At 47.0% G+C, this 18,579-nt stretch overlaps 1 protein-coding gene and 1 long non-coding RNA gene across 4 annotated transcripts in view; both read right to left on the bottom strand.

The window, feature by feature from the left end:
* Positions 1-1,263: 1,263 nt before the first annotated feature.
* Positions 1,264-4,320, bottom strand: LOC136020793 (uncharacterized). The gene is made up of 3 exons (XR_010615484.1): positions 4,165-4,320; positions 3,092-3,251; positions 1,264-1,318 (listed from the first exon to the last, which is right to left on the bottom strand). It is a non-coding gene; the product is annotated as an uncharacterized LOC136020793 (long non-coding RNA).
* Positions 4,321-5,815: 1,495 nt separating this feature from the next.
* Positions 5,816-18,579, bottom strand: part of ADORA2A (adenosine A2a receptor) — a 29,935-nt gene continuing 17,171 nt past the window's right edge. For all 3 annotated transcript variants that reach the window (XM_065692644.1, XM_065692643.1, XM_065692645.1), the window contains exon 3: positions 5,816-11,877. In XM_065692644.1, coding sequence (XP_065548716.1) covers positions 10,917-11,877 — 961 coding nt within the window. In that variant the 3' untranslated portion in view covers positions 5,816-10,916. The remainder of the gene's footprint in view (positions 11,878-18,579) is intronic.

Raw genomic sequence — 18,579 nt, 5'->3', positions numbered from 1 at the left:
GGGACCATACTTTGGGCTGGTGAAGAAAAGAGGCAGAACAAGTCTGCTTCAGTCTATTTATATCCTGCAGCTCCATCTGCTCCTCTCCACAGCTGGCAAGGCCTGGAGCTCAGCTTAGATCCTCCCAACAAAAAGCCTCTTCATGAAGCATGGGAATTCCCTCCACTATCAACACCATTTGGATCGGATTGACCAGGCTGAGGCTATTTTGGGCACCACAGGTGGCTTCTCCATCTTGCTGAGCACAAGGATGGAGTCAGGAGAGGCCTCTCCACAGTATCACCCAGCCACACCACGAGGGATGAACTCTGAGCATTGTGGGGCCTCGGACAGGCCCACAGGATCTGGGAGGAAGGGACACAAAGCAGAGGCCAAGAGGAGTTCAGGGGGTGGGATTCACAGGTGAGACAGAGTAGAGCTTCCAGCAACACAGAGACCCTCAGAACTGCTTTGGAGACACAAAACCAACCAGTTTATTAGCTCGTTAGCTTGAGAGTCTTTGCCCTGGGCAAAGCACTAACTCACCCCACATCTAAACTAAAGATCTTCACTCCACAGACCCTTTACCCTAGAGAGCAACTCCTCTGGACAAAGCAGAAGCCTCCTTTTCTCTACTTTTCTCTCTGCTCAGGCAGTAACCCCTTCCTTTGTGCTAAGGTTCAACATCTGCTTGCTCCTGTTAGAGAGAGCTCCAAGCTTTGTCCTCCCCCCTGACATGCAGCAGAAAGCTGTCCCAGCCTCTCCTGTCTGTTATCTTACCACACGGATGTTATTTCCTGTGTTTATTTTTCTTGCCTGTCTAGCTGGCCTGGAGGGTCTCACCTGCTGGAAAAGTGCCATTACTTCTCCATCTGCAACACTGACCAAGGATTAACAAAAAATAATAGGCTTAGGTCACTCTAATTTCCTTAGGATGCCTGACTACCAGCAGGGGCCAAAGGCCACAGATGCTGAGAGAGAGCAGGTTCCTGTGTGTCTTACCTGGAAGCTGACATTAGCAGATGCATCTCCTTAGGAAGCAGAACAGGGACATGTATTTTATAGCACTCGGATTTCCAGCCACTTAGAAAACACCAAATCCATGGCTACATCCACAAGGACCTCTCTTCAGAGACAGTGAATGTGTCTGTGCAGCAGAGAGAATGCAGCCTCTTCCAAGACCTGACTGACACACAGGCTTCAGCATTCAGTGTCATCCACACGTCACTGACATCCTGACCCCAGGATGCAACCTTGTGCTTTTGATGGGAAAAAACCATTGTGCTCTCCCTGGGAGGATCATACGTCCCACACAGCGCTTCCAAATTGGAAGGTCCTCCTGTAAGGCAATCAGACTACAGTTAACATAGAGAGCACGTCCCTCCCTCCAGCCACACACTGGAAGTCTACAGGAAGGTTGTTGCTACAGTTCTTTTGAAAGTCCAGGTATTGCTGCCCCAGGGAAGGGGACCACCAGCCGCTTCATCTCAGATAAACCTCTTGTGCTTCCTGGGCCTGGCATACTGCAGGAAAGGAGGCTCATCTGCAAAGGCAGAAATTAGGATGGGAGGGAACTTGCATGGGAAGCAAGTGCTCAGAGAAAGCAAGCTATAAAGGTTTCTGATTAAAACCTTGATTCCCAAGCATTGGCTCAATCCACAAGGAATTTGGTTTAATTTAGTGGCAGATGAACATTACATGGCTTAGTTCTGCAGACTGGAAGGCCTCGGTGCAAGTGAGGGATGTTACTGTATATTTCTTCTGGAAGGAAATCAAAATGCTATTTCTCATGAATTCAGAAAGAACGCAGCTGTAGGACAAGCAGCTGACTCTCAGCTTTAGCTGTGGCATTGAGTTACCAATGGTGGGAGAAAAGACTATTTCTGTTTTCCCAATGCAACCTTTAGCATTTTGATCCTTCTGGAATTAGAGGAAGATCTTGAGGAGGGTCTGTGAGTTTTTGTCTCCACCCTATTCTTTTAGTTCTTTTGGCATGAATATAAAGAAAGGCAGGAAGCCCTTGGAATACTGCACTGCTCCCAGATGGTAGGTGCCTCAGAAATTAGGCAGCCAGTTGCCCTTTGCTTTAAGGTGCTGGGTGTTCATGTAGCCCAGCACCCTGGTGCCAGTGGTGGGTGCTCTCCTCTTGAGACTGCCTTTGCATCAGCCAAAATCTTTGTGAATGAACTGCAGCTCTCCCCCTGTAGGCTCTCTGGGACGGGGAATGCAAACATTGGCCCTCTTCTCCCCAGCATCTTTTGCCTCTGCAGAATAACTTCGCAATCTGATGTGTTACCATCACTCAACAGCTTCAGTTTAGCAGCACATGAGCCCTGTATATCACAGCCCCTGCCACCAGGGCTAGCTCAGAAAACCTGTGATTGCTCACAATCATGGTTAACAGAGGAGACGATGGGGCAGGAATTTGCTCGGCAGCAGGCAAGTCTCAGAGCTACCATTCCTGTCACACGCAAAACTGGCCACATCCTCTGTATGATGGAATTGTTTAATATCACAGGATCCAGCGTGCATGGCAAAGCTGCTCCAAAGACATTAATACTGGAAGCAGTACTGCTCAATACAGACTTAAATGCTTGACAGTTCATAGTAAATGAAAGGATGAGAGTCCTCTTTGCCCCAAGGTTCATACCACTGCAAAAGCATTCTTCCTTTGCACGACACTACTTTCCTTTATGGCCCAGTGCTAAAAAGTTTTATCAGCGTGGATTCAAAATGACCTTCATCCAGCCTGGATCAGCATGGTCAGAGATGCTGGGTCCAGTGCACCTGCCCTGCAGAATGCTTCAGCATCTGCCACTATTCAGCCCTTCAGCACACCTCCAAAATAGGAGCTTTGCAAACAAAGCTAACAGAGTGCATTACTAAGCAGAACATTCTGCCGAGTCCCGGCACCAGGACTGCATGTTATAGGGCACTTGCCAATTCCTGAGTCAACTTTATTTATTATACACTAGAAAGGTCATGACGAATCTTAGAAGATAAAATCTGTGTCTGTCAAGCCACCTTCCTTATTTTCATTGGCCTGGACCCTCACGTTCCACACCAACAATAACAGGACATGGGTTCAAGAGGTACCATGACTGCAGCTTACCCTGAGATGGCCCAGGCTTGTTTTGCATTCTTTGTAGATCTGATCCAGGCTGCTCAATTCTCTTTATTAGGACTTTTCTGGTGGTTGTTTTCGTTGTTTTGGCTTGGCTTTTTCTTCCCTGGATGCAATCGCCACAATGCACAACAGCCTCCTTGCATCCCTGGAACCCCAAAGCACAGGCACAAGCTTTCAAGGCGCAAACGATGCCAAATGCCCAAATGATGCAGCTGCAAGTTCTCCAGCAACACGAAGTATCCAACTGAGATATGCATAACTCCTATTTAGAAGTAACATCCTAGACCTATACAAGCCCAAAAAGACATCCCCATGACCTCATCAACAGCTGAGGCAGCAAGATACCCCCACACATGGATTTTCTTCACTGTCATTATGAACTGTTATCTAATCTCGTTGTAGGTAAGGCAAAAAATGAGAGCTGCGCAGGGCTTTGGGTAAATCCTTGGCAAACAAAGCCTGAGTGTTTGCAGCTCCAGTGCTGTCAGTGTCCAAGCTTGCAGGTTTAAGGACTGCACTGGGCTCTGTAGAAGTTGCAGTCACCTCTCTGGATTGCAGCTGGACACTCCCAAAACCCACAGTCCCAGCTGTGGAGTTCAGTGCAACAGGCTCAGACCACACAATATGGCTCTGCACTCCAAATAACCTCATTTGTACACAGTTCATTCTGAACCATCAGACTGGAAGCTCTTCACCCAGTCCTCGCCTTTCACTTGCTGAAAAGTCACCGTTCTACTCTGAGGCCTAAACTTGGCTTAGTTCTTTTTCTCTGATGTGCTGCAAGGACTCCCATCCTTGAAATGAATTTCTGATTTTCTGAGATATGGGTAGTGCTTTCCTGTCACCCTGCAGGATCTCAGCAGTGACTACTGCAGTCACACAGCAGAGAAGTGATTGTGCTTCTAAAAGTAGCACATCTTACAGCCAAAACCCCTCCAACAGTCCCATCCACTTGGTCAGTTCTGAGGAAACAACACCAATACTCAAGCCCCCCTTTGTTCTCAGAGCAGCACTGAGGAGGAGATTGAGAAGTCAGGGAGGAATACAGCTCCACTTACCATTGAGCGAGATCCCAACCTGCAGTGAATCACATCATCTAACCTGAGGTGCTTATTTGTGGGATCAGAGAGGTGTATTCCTCACAGGCTCACTCCAAGCTGGCAGAAGTCTGTCTCCCTCCCCTGAATGAATACACAGGGACTCTCACTCCTCACTTGGTCACTTCAGTCAAATGCAAGTGCATCCTTCCTGTGAAAGTAAATTGTGAGGTGCACAGGACCTCAAAGAAGGTGCTCAGAGCTTTTAATTCCCCAAAACTTCTCCTTGAAGCACATGATGGCCAAGAGCACAGCAGGTACCTAGGTACTATTCTTAGCAGCAAAGGCTTCCTGTCTGGGGGCAGAAGTAACAAGGAAGATCCTGCTGCTTCAAATACTGTGAAAGTTTTTTAGCCAAAACCATTATCCACCCATTAGTAGGGAAAACACCATCCTCCACAGCCCTATCCTAGTTCACCACTCAGAAATGTCATCGGTTCCCCAGTGCTGCAGTAAATATTACACTTGTTGAGCTGTATTATCCTCAAACAGCCTTAGCCTACAGCAAATGCTCTGCAAAGCCCAGTTTCTCCGGCTGATTAAGCCAAAAACTGCTGAGCAGAGGTTTCCAGATCAGGCCAATTGTGCTGTTAAACTGGGAGCTCTCTCTGTTCTTTCATGTACTTGCTTTCTTCCCGGGTCCAGGTAGGGCCATTGTTCCCCTGGGCTCCTGCAGACGCCCATTGTTCTTCCGAGCTCCCGGCCTTTGATGCTGCAGAACAAAACGCACAGTGTTTGTGAAAGGAGGCAAAAACCAAAAACCTTTTCAATTACACAGTTGGTTGAACAACTTGGGCACAGCTGGCCACAGAGCACCAGGGAGCCTGCACTGCTCCACAAACCGGGGCCTCCAGCAAGGCCTCTAACCCATCTGCAAAGTGAACCAAGAGAGGGAATGACCAGTCATTGATGGTTATTTGGTGAACTTTCATTTCATTACTTCCCAATTCCGAATGCTCATGGATTGTAGACTTTCACGAACCTCCTCACACACATATTTAGTAGCTGCCAGCTGGAAAAAGCTGGAAATTATTCCTGCTTCATCCTTCGGCATTGCTCAGAAATGGCCCTTAGATTCACTGCCTCCATTTCCACTCTAATGAGGCTGATGAGGCTATCTCAGCCTCAATGGCACAGCACAACAGGAGAGAGGTCTGAAATTGTAAGGGCCTTACAAAGAGGTCTGAAGTGCACTGGCAGGGCCATGTGGAAGGAGAGCCATCAGGCTGGGATGCCCCTCTCACAGCTGCAAAGTTGTTTCAGGGTCCAATGATGTACCCTTCAGGTCCTGCTATGCAATGCATTGTTCATGATACTGCAGGGGTTTGGGCAAATGCAGTGCTCTACCTTGTGTTCAGTATGTAGCTGTAAACATTTGCTCTCACTGCCAAGATGACAGATCCCAAGATGTCAGGGCTGTGAGGGGTCTTCTGATCCATCTGGGTCTGCCACCTCAGTCCATGCTAGTACGTTCTGCAACAGAGTAGGCAGCAGCAAGAAGGGAGCTCTCCGGAAAGGTCAATCTATGGGAAAAGCTAATAAAAGGATAAGAAAACACTTGCACAAAACAGGGCGGCCCAGCCGGGTCTTCCTGAGACAAAGGCACTCACACTCTCTTTTACAAATATATTTTATTATTTGAATGCTTATTAAGAAATGTAACCAAGACAGACTCAGCAGCACCGGCGGCTCCTCACTGCCCAGCAGTCTGACGACTTCACAGATATGAAAACTTCACAGATTGACAAAAAAACCCCTTTTGGTCAACGCACTTTAAATACATTTGCATGCAGAGATTCTCCCACCCCCTTCCCTCCCCTCCCACTGGTAACTGACAAACAGAGGGAAAACAACAACTATATTCATAAACCATTTAAATTAAAAGAGTAATTGTTTTATAGTGACAGCGTGTGCAGCAGGGTGTTCGTAGGGTCTTGGTTTGCAGACCACAGAGACAACCGCTCCACAGGATGAGGGCAGGAACAAACACCAGCTCCTGAGACAGAGTGGGAGAAGCAAAGGATGGACTCAGATCAACAGGTTCCAGTCTTGATTTTAACACATCCTTGTGTGAACAGTTCCAGCAGACAAATAAGACAGGGAGTTACACACAACACTGCTCCAGTTTGGGGATTCTCGGTCTGTCAGGGTTAGGCACCTCTCATGCAGATAAGGAACTGGTGTGATTTTACTTTTTCTGATGTGTTTTACTGTAAAGAAGGCCAAAAGCTCAGGCCTAGAAAGACAAAACTCTGGGGTGACTCAGTGCAGTGCGAGTCCCAAAACAAATTGGGAGAGAACTGACTATGAGGCAGCTAAACATAGCACAGACCACTAAAGGGTATTCGACAGCTCTAATGCATCACAGCACTGTTACAGCAGGCTTGTCCTCCCCACAGAACACAGCTGGATTGATTTGGTTTTAGGTAGGGCTCATGTTCATGAAGCAGAAGGGCTTTTGTTGCACCCAGACGCAGCCATGAAACATGACAGTGTATCTGAAAGGGAGATAATCCACAAGAACTGTCTCTACCTTGGTCACTAACAGACCTTATGAATTGAACCCTTCACATGCACCAGGTAAGGCTGACTCTCTTTAGTGACCCCCAGAGAGCTCTAAGACTGTACATCCTTTCCGGAGTCCTTCCTCAGCAAGTCCCACCTTGGTCTCACGCCAGTGCCATCTGGGCCATCCACAGCACCTCCCAGCACATTCCTGCTCCCCTGAAATCCTCCCAAACACCTCCCCTACAAATCTTCCTTCACCACCAAGATTTCCCATCCACTCTGGCCCTCCATTCTGCCCCCACACCTTAGAGACTTTTCTATATCCACCAGCATCTCCTGGAGCCTCTTCTCAAAGAACAACCAAAGATTCAGACTCTGCCCCATGTAACTCCCAAGTCCATCTGCACAATAAGCTCCTTAGCACCAACTGGGACCAGTGGCAAACCTTTTCTCTCTACACTAACCCCAGCTGTCTCACCATGCTGAACTGTTTCTCTGTTCAAGAGCTGCAGTTCAAGCTTACACAGAGCTCTGAAATACCACTGATCCAAATGAAACCCTGCAGGACAAAGCTATAAGTGCACTTATTTGCACGCACAAAACCCAGTGCCTTACTGAAGAGGGGGCCCCAGGAAGAACTCTCGATAAAATTACTCCTGGCAATTGATCAAACTTTACTTTCTCTGAAACCCTGTAAAACAAATGAACCCTGAAGCCAAAAAGTCTTCAGGGAATGGTGAAATTCATGGATTCCCTCACATCAAATGAAGCATCACATCTCTATGGATCTTCAGCCACTTTTAGTAAGAAGCTCCAGTTGAATGAAATCAGTTTCTTCTTACCCCAGCTCTTAGTCTCTGGACCCACTGAACCTTGGACTCCCAAGGAGGCCTTCTCCAGCCTTTCCTTATAAGCCACCTCACTCTTCCCTTTGTCTTGGTACCATCTTTGTTTATCCAGAAGAGCTGTAGTTCATCAGCTAAACATTCTCCAGCTGGAACGAGAATGGGGATTTTTCTAATGATCCCTGTGCAGTTTGGAAGACAGGTACTTTCCAAGAGTGGAGAACGCTGGCAGAAGAGCACATTTCATTGATGGGACCGTACAGCTCTTTTTCCTTTTTTCCCTTAAAACCCAACTAAACAACAGAACCCAAGAAAGCAGGCCTTGCAATGGTGATCCCTGGGAAACGAGAAATAAGAAGCCCAAAATTCTGTTCAAAAGGCATGAGCCTGTTGAGCTCCCCACAACGACTGAGACATCTTCTGAAGGTCCATCTCAGACATACATTTGCCAGAAGGCCCACACAGCCTGTGGTGCAATTGCCATCCCTTCCTTCCTGTGACTGCAGACTCCCAATGCTATATATAACATGCTGCCTCCTTACCCCCACTGCACTTCCTCCTGCACACATCCCCTGGCCCCTTCACACACTCTATTCCTGTCAAATCTGGATCACTAATATTGGAAGGGATTGGACACACTCGGGGGCATCTCATACAACAACAGAAAAGCTAATTTCAAGACATCTGGAAATTCAGTAAGCTTACACGGCAATCTGGTTGGGCAGGCAAGCTTTCCAGAGTGACAATCCTAAATTTGTCACATCAACATAGATCAACTTGATTCTCGTGGCCACAAAGCAAGAAACTGCCATAATTGAGTGTGAAGAAGCTCAAGAAACAATAGAAAGCCAGCAACCCACATCAGCTGTTGAAAGTCTGATGCAATGTGGCATGAAACATCTCATCACAATGGCAACTAAAGCTCAATAGGAGACACTTCTGCACTCGTGTGTGTTCCAGCACATAAGTGATGCTGGTATTTTCCCACACTTCCTTTCCTGCTCTGCTTCTTTGTGGACCTAATTGTTATTGACATGAATACCGGATGTAATCTTGTGTTATTCTTAGAAACATTTCAGCTCCCAACTGAGGCCTGAAGAGATCAGACCCCCATTTTCCTGACTGAGTTCCTCTGCCACTCTTACACAGGAGGTCAGAGGAGCCATCCCACAAATAACCTACAGAAATACCCTATCCAGAAACACCAAGAGTAACAAGATCCCAGGTCACCCTACAGAGGAACTACCTACAGTGTCAGTCCTGGGGAAACGGCTTCGTGTGCGTTAATGGTGCTGGAGTGATAATCCACTCCTCTGACGTCAGACTACGTAGAAGAGCCGTGCCAAGAAAGCAGCAATTCAATTAAACTGTAAAGTCAATTGTTCTACAAATTTACCTGTCCTTCTGCTAAGGGTTGTGGTGGCAACCACATCTTTTTGTCCATCTCTTGTGCTACCCTGGAGCAGTTACGTACTTGAGCACATTTAGCACTATAAACTATTCTCCACCTTCATGTAGGGACACTGGCAAAAAGAAAATTATCCTCAAATAAAACTGACTTTTCATTTTAATAGTTCGCAATATATAAAATAAACATAGAATAAGAACACACAGACCTAACCTGCTCTTCCTCAAATATCAAAATCCAGCTCCCCTACCCTTTCTGCAAAAGCGATTATTTGGCTTCTGAAATGTTAGTTGACACACGTGAGGAGGAGCCAGGTTTGGGGGGGATGATATTTCTGATGTTTTCAGCCAGGGAATAAGCTTCAGATCCCTGGAATTAGCAGACTTTTAGTTTTCCAGTAGGACCATTACCGCCCGTCTCTGCAGAAGGCTGGTGGTATTAGATGTGAATTATTTGTCTGGAGAACAAAACCGAGACAATCTTTAGGTAGAATTCAAGCTGAACGTAGCATTCTGCTGTCCTTGAGCTACAAAGCTTCATAAATGATCCAGAAAATTATCAACCTGCTGTGAAATAGTTCCACACCAACCACACCAGTGCATACATTTGCCACACCACGAATTTGCCTGTTCTCTTACACAGGAGACTGCAGTTCCTAAGCTGGTTTCCTCTACTACCAATGTCTTTCAGCTTCTCAGAGTAGAAGCATCTTCTAACCAAACAGACCCACTTCTGTTGGCCTCTGCACCACAGGGACACATCAGGCTTCACAGTAAAGCACTTGAGGAAAAAACTGAAATCACAGGAGAAAAGGTGTTTAAATAGAGCTCATTGGAATTCAAAAAGTAAGCATTAGTATGTGTGCATGTTCCTCCCCACCCCAATAAAGAAGATCACACAGCCTTTTGAGTGAGGGTGAAAATGAACAAAATATGGAAAACTAGCTCCCCTCACACACATCTGGAGCCATGGAAAGAATGTGCATTCTAGGAGCTCAGGAGGTCAAACACAGCGGCGGAGTGGGAAGAAGCAGACAGTGCCCACCAGCCTACAGACAGCTCACACACCCCAAGGCATGACCACCCTGGTGACACAGACCACAACCTGGCCTGTTTGCCTGCTGTCTGCAGCACCAAGTCCTGCTAACAGCCCTTTTGCTAAGGGAATCCATATTACAGGCTCCATTTTCATTATTTGCTAAACAAAGTAGAGAGCTGTGAGTTTATTTGCCTTGTGCATCTGGAACGTCGAGCACTCAGGGAATGGATATGAGTTCTGGCCCATCTTTTATAACTTAACATAGAAGTAATCTTATCAAGACAAGAAAAAAAATATTCGAGCAACCTGTTGCAGTATAAGCTTTAAAAACATGAACTGAAGGACAAAATGCCATGGTTGAAGGTATCCAAAGTTCCCATCAGGTAAATTCCTTCCCTCTCCAAGCAGCTGCTGGCATCCTTCCTGACTGACAGATGTTGCTATCCCCCTTGTGTTTGTTGCAGGGCCAAAGTACTGAACGGCCCCTTCCCTGCTGCTCTTCGTAGTCCAGTGAATACTTCCAGGCACACTTTTATTCCTGCTGGTAAAGCCAGCAAAACCGACATACAACCACAGGTACACAGTACAGCATAATGTCATGATATGCCCTGCATCAGCAGGGTCTCCCAGTGCTGAACTCGGAATGTCATCTTTGACCTCGGCACTGCTCTTGGCGACAGGTCATTGATGGGTAACGTGTCCCTCCTTCCTTAGTCCATTTCAGTGGTATCTTGGCTTTTCTCCAGTCTAGTATTTAAGGATCATCCCAACAGTCCTGGGGAGGGACCCCTTTCTCCACAGCAACAGAGATGCACACCGCTCCCCCCGCCCCCCAACCTCCCTTTCTGCCATGGCAGAGGTCACCAATGGGGAAAAAAAAAAATCATTCTACCAGGAAGACTTTGCAAGTCTCATCAGGAAACATCGGCTGCTGCCAAGGCTGCTCTTTCCAGATCTGAGTAAGACACCTGGGCACCAAGCAGCTCTTCACTGTGCAGCTCCCTGCTCACGCACACATCTGAAAGAATCCCATTTTTGCAGGAATGTAGCAGATGACCATTTGTCTCCATGTCCAAAGCATTTCCATTCTGGTGCCAATCCAAGCCAGCTTTGCATTTGTTTAGGTCCTGCTTTTCAGGATCCCTGTGGATCTCTCCATTGGTGTATACCTCTAATGCATACTCACTGATTCGTATGCTGGCGTTCTCTGCGTCCCCACCATGAGTGGAAGTCCTGGAGCTGGCTGTTCCTGCCTTGAATGGCTCCTTCCTGCCCAGGATGTGCTGGCTGATGATTTTACGGAAGGTGTATCGGAACTCCCTGATTCGGTAGGCATAAATTAGAGGATTTACAACCGAGTTGGCATGAGACAGGATAATAGCCAGATACATCAGCCAGAGGGGAGCATGGGCACAATTTGGGCAAAATAGGGTAAAGCAGTTAATAATATGCAGTGGAAGCCAGCAGACTGCAAACAACCCAACAATGATGGCTAAAGACTTGGCTGCATGGACTTCCTTCTGCAAAGTGGAGCGAGAACGTTCCCCATGTACCATCTTGTTCTCCATCTGCTTGAGCTGTCGCCGGGCTGCCATGAAGATTTTCAAGTAGATACCAAACATGATGAGTAGGGGCAAGAGCACACAGGCAAAGAAGTTGTAGTAGACCATGTACTCCATGGTGACCACAGCCTCAAAGAGACATGCCACCATACTGTTGCTGCAGTTGATGGGAGAGGACTTGTTGGAACCCAGCTCTTCGATCTGGGCACGATTGTGCCACCCTAGCATTGGTGTCAAGCCGATGATGAAAGATAATACCCAGCAGATGGCAATGATACCTTTAGCTCGAGAGCCAGTCACCAAGCCATTGTACCTATAAAGCAGAGGAAATGGAAGTTACATCAGTACAATTCAACAAGCCTCTGACACTCATACAATTTCCCAATGGCCCAGAAGACACAAGACAGCAAGAAAGGCACCTGCTTCTTCAGATGGGCCCTCAGACTGCCATGGAGAACCCACGCAGCAGAGCACAGCAAAGACTCCATGGTGATGTTGTATGCCACCTACTTCCCTCCCCTTTCCTTTAGGCAGTCAATATGTGACAGAAAAACAGGAAAATTAATACAGTTTTCATCTGTGTTCCTTTACCAGCCCACTTGATCAACATACATCTTGCAGCCTGAACAATCAACAGCACTGTTCTGACCCTTAGTGATGAAGGCCACCATGGCCGTCTTGCCAAAGTCTGAGATAGTTCCTCCTTTCTGGCAAAGGAGCAGCCTTTTAGTGTAGAATTGCTACGCCTGTCTTGCAGTAGATCTGCAAGCCAAACAGCACAAAAGAACCTGGAGGCACAGTGCCACTGGCCCCATGTCCATGGTCAGGTGTGCTCCAGGGAAATTCTGCTGACTCAGCAGCAGAAGCCAGGCTGGCATTGCCTCTCACAGCACCTCACTCTGCTCCACAACGGCACTTTCAGGAAGGCCAGCACCACCAACCTTCCTGACACAACTGAGACAGGTCAGCAGTTTCCTCATCAGCCCAGCTAACAGGACCCCAGGCATTTCTCAGAGAGGACTGAAGCTGAGTGCTCTGACTGCAGGTGTTCTGTGGGCTGCACTGCACACACCAAAGGAGACTTCAGTGGTGGAGGTATTGATCTGTTGAAAGAGGCAATAAGCAACATGGCAAGAATCTGACAGTACAGGCAGGGACCTTGGTTTGTTTGCAGTATCAGCCAGCTCCCAAGGCCTCACAGGTTACTGCGAGTCCTGAGCTGACTCTACCAGTTCTTCTCTCTGAAAATGTAAATCAGGGCAACAGTTTATTTCAATGCACTTTCCTTCCCTTGGTAATGCTTAACATGGAAAGTAGATGGGTCCCACACTGTACTTGACCCCATGTGCCTGTGATCGGACAACAGTAGTGCAGGGCTCCCAGTGTTTACCCAGTGCTCCTTCTCCCTCTGTCCCCAGAATTCTCTCAGCAAACAAACATTAAAAATAAAATAATCCAATAAGCCACAGAAAACTTTCCATCTCTCAATGAAACACTCACTCCCACAGGTTCATGCTCCTACCCCAATGAAAGTTCAAGACAGGGGAGGAGAGAGGCTGCTTTTGCTGGACACAGTACAGAAAGGAGATCCTTCATGTGCTTTAAATCCCTGCCGATGGGCCTTGGGGGAGAACCAGTCTCCACACAAAGCCTGGCAGGCTTGAGTCTCCCTTCCTCGGTTGCATTTCAAAATCAGAAAAAGGAGTGGGTGATGGAGCCAACCACACAATTCCCAGTATCCAAAAATACTGAAATCCCTCTTCCATAAATGAGGGAGGAATTTCAGCTGATTCTGAGAGATAAAAAGCTTTCTCCAGCAAACAGTGGCTTCTGCTCAATGTCTAGGGGATGCTAAGGGCACAGCATGGACGGTAGCAGGGGGCTGATCACATTCAGACCTCAGCAACGCAGCAGAACAGCATCTGCGCTTTGAAAAGTACACTCAGGGAGCAAGAGCTTGGCTGAAGGCACTTGAAGCTTGGAAAAAACCAAACCAAAAAACCTCAAAACCCCAAAGCCCTGGAATTGGCTGCATCTTGTCAGAGGAATTTTGAAATTGTGCAGCTGTTATCCCACGACTAGAGATGTCCCTTCCCTTCCACTAAAAATACATTCATTACTGCTCCAGGCAAGCACCCCCCCAACTTCTCCCTCCCTCTTCCCCTCTAGGGAATCCCATGCAACAAACTTTACAAGGCTTAGGAACAGCACTTATCCCAAGCAGCCGCCTGCTTTCCAGCTGCAGTGTATTCTGTTGGCTGTGGCAATTGCCAGCCTACTGGAGAGTGCATTTCCACAACGCCCTGCTCAGTATCTCCAAGGGTTAAGAGAGAAAGCTCACAGCATCTCATGATGTAGCACTATATTGGACAGGAACCTACTGAGAGATGTTAATGTGTTTGGGAAAGCTTAATTTCTAGGATGCGCAGGGACACCTCTGGCTGACTGAGGGAGGGTTATTGTCCAGGCAGACTTCCCTGGACTCATTCCTTTTGTCCAGTTAGAGATGTCTAAGAGACACTGGAGAGTTCATGTACCTATCTCGGCATCTTTCTAGGCTCACAGCTTGTCTCTGTAAGCTCAGTGCTGTACAGCTCTACATGGCAAGTTCAGGGCTTTCAGGAAGCATCACATACACTGTGAGTTGCTGGCACCTAAGCAGGAGACAGCCTGCTGCAAGGAGCTGGTCACACCTACAGCCCATGTTCTGCATAGCTGGCAGGTGACTTTGTAGTGTGTCTGATGTGTCCAGACAGCACTGGATTGTCCGTGCACAAGCAGTTCTGGTGCTTCCTGGAAATATTGGACTCCCTATGCAAACAATGACTTATCCTCGTGAAATTCCAGACACAAAGAACACTAGTGCAGAGCACAGGGATGCTCACAGTGGAGCTGGGTGTGGGAATGGGTCACCTGACTCCTCTGGAAAACAAACCCCACTTCTGCAAACACATTAAATTGTGGATGTTTTCCCCAAAATAATTTCACCTGCCCTGCTGCTCTTCCAGCCATCAGCCTGGCAAACTGCCTCCAGGAGCACAGCTGCCCTTGGTGCACGAACAACTCATCAGTGCTGCCTAGAGTAACTCAGCTGAGGATGTGATGCTGCTGGGTCCTTGTCACCAGGATTCCTTCACAAAGTGTAGCACCTCGCCAGTCCGATTAATGAACTATGAAGCTGGGTGGAAGGCAGAGCTGGTATAAGAACCCACAGTTAACTCAGGTAGGAGTTAAAATCTTTCCATACATTGCACGATATGTAACTGGCCTAACTCTTTGTCAAGGCATCCAACCAGCCAGCTGCTTGTCTTCAAACCCAGCTCTGGCTGACAGCACTGCACATCTTGGCCAGACAGCTCTGACATGCATGGAGCATGTTACAGCCACCATCAGCACACCACACCAGAAAGCCTGTGCTCAGCACTGTGGGCACTGGGCTTTGATCTGAACCCCAGCAGTGCTCAATGGGTTTTAAGAAATCACTACAAAACACCATTCCCGGGATGCATCCACTCACCAGCCCACACCTTGGGAGCTGCACTCATAGGGGCAAGACAACAGGAGGGTATTCTATCCCTATTACATGCATCTGGAAATGACAGACACTGACAACCCCAGCACTGTCCGGGAAATCTTGTGGCAGAGCAAGAAGCTAAACCCACACCTTCCCATGCATCACCTAAACAATCTTTTTGCAAAAGTCTCACTCAAGAAACTTCTTCCTGTATTACCAGGTGCTGATACTAGTGCTTGTCTAGGCTATGAAGACAGTGTAGGGTTGGATCCCAAAGGGGGGCATAGGGCTGTAAACTCCAGAAGCAGTAACTGTGGGCAGGCTCCATTCTTTTGCCCAAGGCACGATCAGTTTCCAGACTAAAAGCCTGGAAACAGCAAGTTCCACTGTGGCCCATGAAGCCGCAGACAACTGGCAGTGCTTTCAAAGCCATGCCCGTGCTTGTTCAAAGGAAGAAGTGAATTATTCTTCTTTCATATTAGGCTGAATCTGCCCATGATCTATTTGACATGAACGAAAAAAGGAAATGCTTGTCATAAAGTCAAAAGGTTGAGCAGGGAAAGAAATAAGTCCAGATATGGCTCAAAGAGATAATAAAACTTTAAATCCCTGATTCACTGATTCAGATGTTAATATATGAGCATTTGAGAAGGCAACCCTAGAGAATTAAAGCAACTGCTGAAACAGACTGTTGTCGCCACAAAGGTCCTTTCCACGTCCTATACTTTATTCAGGGTTTGTGTTCATCTCCCCTATTCTACGTACCCCAGACCCGGACAAGCTAGTTCTTCATGTCCATCACCCCTAGCCTCTGGCAGAAAACATTCCAATGCCCCCTCAGAGCTGCAGTTTCAATCACCACTACATGGGATAAATCTGTCCCAATGTTCCAAATGACAGGGAGCTGCACCTTAGTAATGCTTTCCTAGAGAAGCATCCCGGCAGCTTAGGCAGTCATCTCCAAAGCCGCTTATCAGAGGAAAAGGTCTGCACTTCAGCAAGTTACTGTAGTTGGCACTGTAAGACCTGCATCAGTATTTAGGCCACAACACCTGAATCCAGCACACTGAGCAGGCAGTAACCTGAGAAAACTTTTCCGTTTGGCTGTAGGAAGAAAAACACCTCCCCTCTCCCCAGTGCACTGGAGCTACCTGTCCTTCACCACAGGAGTATCCTTACCATAGAAGCCTACACCAGAACACGTGGCTGGGCACTGTGCCCATGAAGCCTTTGCTGGTACCAAAGAGCCTGGGAAGTGGCAATTGTTTGTGGCCTATGACTTCATCCTGCAGCTCAGACTTGCAGCCAGTTTTGTTCAGAGCACCCAGGGGGTTTCTATCAGTGAGCACAGATTTCAGGTACCTGCCATGTTAGAGACATTTCAGATCTTATCCCAGACCCAGCAAGGGCACAGACTCACTTCCTTGGCAGTGCTTTATTGGCACGTGCAGAGTGTTACATTCGTATGAAACATGGCAGATTCAGCAAAGGGTTTGAGAACTTTCGGAAAGGTTATGGAATTCTACACTTGAATCATTTGAAAGGCAGAACATGAGACTTGCACAAATTAGATTGAACTTATTGTTAAAGTTTACATATAGATGTCTTTTCTCACTGCAGTTTTTGGGGAGAAGGCCTTTTATCCACAGAAAAATCATTCCAAAGGTAACTAATTATGTACTGAGGTGTCCAAAAACCCAAGCAGAATCATAAATCCCACACTTCTGCCTCCTTAACGCTGACAGATTATTTGTGTGGGAATACACATCCACAGATGTATCGAGAGACATGCGATTAGCTTCCTTAGGACAAATCAAACATGAAACAATTAGGAAGAACAAGAAAATATAGGTTTGTCCTTTTCTGGTTTCACTAGAGTGAAGGAAGTCTGTTTTATCATTTTCTTAGGAGCGTTCATCTAATGAATATTAGGAATGCCTGGTGTTACCTTTCTTGTCCTCTGAAGGCGAGAGAAGAGGCTTTCCCAGGCATTAAATGACGGAGTGAAAACGTTCCATCTTTAGTGGCAGGACTTTCCTTCCACTGGTTTGACACATTTCTGAGACAACCGGATAAAGGACGTGAGCAATCTAAGTCATCCCACATCTCCCTCTTCAGCTAACCAGCTTTCACTTGCTCAGCATGTCTGAGGCTATACATTTAATGCTTATTCATCCATAAAGCCTTCAGGGGAAACACAATTGACGAGTTCTCCACTCCTACTGTAAAAGGAGAAACCCGTGGAGGACAAGGAGGAGAGGAACCCATGGATGTACCTGCGGGTTTCTGCATCGTCAGCTCCACTGTTCCGCGGCAGAGGAGGGTGTGTTCTGTTATGTCAAAAACAAAACAGCAAACCCAGTAGGGTGCCCAGCACTGATCGAGTCTGGTTTTTCTAAAGGCCTCTTCACCTTGGCTATTCCAGGAAATTAAATTTCAAGACAAGATCATTACAGTGATACGGCCAAAAATGGGCAGAAATCCAGAGTTTAAAATCCTTTTCCTGGTAAGTCATCCTCTAGCAATAAGAGCGCTTAAACTGTCCGCAAAAGCCCTCGGGGTTAGCTCATGGGAGAGGTATTAAAGACATCAGCCCTTCTCAAAACCATTTCAGAGGCAAGCTCCCAAGAGCTACTCTACATACGGTTATACGGTTATTTGTACCGTTGATCAATAGTTTTGTTTATAAACTGAAACCATAGAAAAGCAGAGATAGTTTGATTTATAGGTAACTAATATCAATAGTTTTCTCTGCAATGGAATGGTCATTCCTGACAACTACAGCAAAGACAGAGGCTGTGACAGGTACAGCTCCAGGTTTGGAACCTGACAATTCATGGTAATATTCCAGCAGCCCAAGCTTGCTAAGGCCACACTTCAGGAAAGGCTACACTGCACTGATCCACATGGAAAGGTAATTTCTGCAGCTTTAGGGAAAAGAGTGCTTTCTGGTTTGGAATGGAGGGTTTGTGTTAATTGACATAAGTGCTGGGTGACCAAAGTATTCACAAGAGACAAAACTAAATTGCAGAGGTCAGCACAAGTGAATTAAACTCAACAGGAGTGAGGATATCCAAAAACTCAAACTTGAGAGCACAATAATCAGAAACCGGTTCCATTTTTGCAGCCACGTTTGTTGTTAAGGATAGGAAGCATGTCTATCCATCCTTGACAGTGGGCTGCATCCTCCTAAGGGCAAAACAGGAAGGAAGGAGACTCCTACACTGTGCCTACACCAGCCTCTCCCGGGGCTTCCTCTGCATCTTTCAAGCTTACTGAATGACTTGGAAGCACTGTCACACAGCATTCAAACCCAGCCCACAAAATTAAATGCTACTTCACACCCACAGTCAGATATATCCCATCACAGCAATGTGCTTCTGGAACACTGAACTGAGTATCAGCCCCTGTGCGTGTGGCAAAACTTCCCCTTGTCCCTGGCTGCACACAAAGCAGCAGCTAGTCATATTCAGTTTCCAAGCTCTAATACTGGAATGTGCT

The sequence above is a fragment of the Lathamus discolor genome, chromosome 12 (genome assembly GCF_037157495.1).
Source record: "Lathamus discolor isolate bLatDis1 chromosome 12, bLatDis1.hap1, whole genome shotgun sequence".
NCBI lineage: Eukaryota > Metazoa > Chordata > Aves > Psittaciformes > Psittacidae > Lathamus > Lathamus discolor.
Note: the sequence above shows the minus strand (reverse complement) of the source record. Positions and strands in the feature narration are given on the sequence as shown.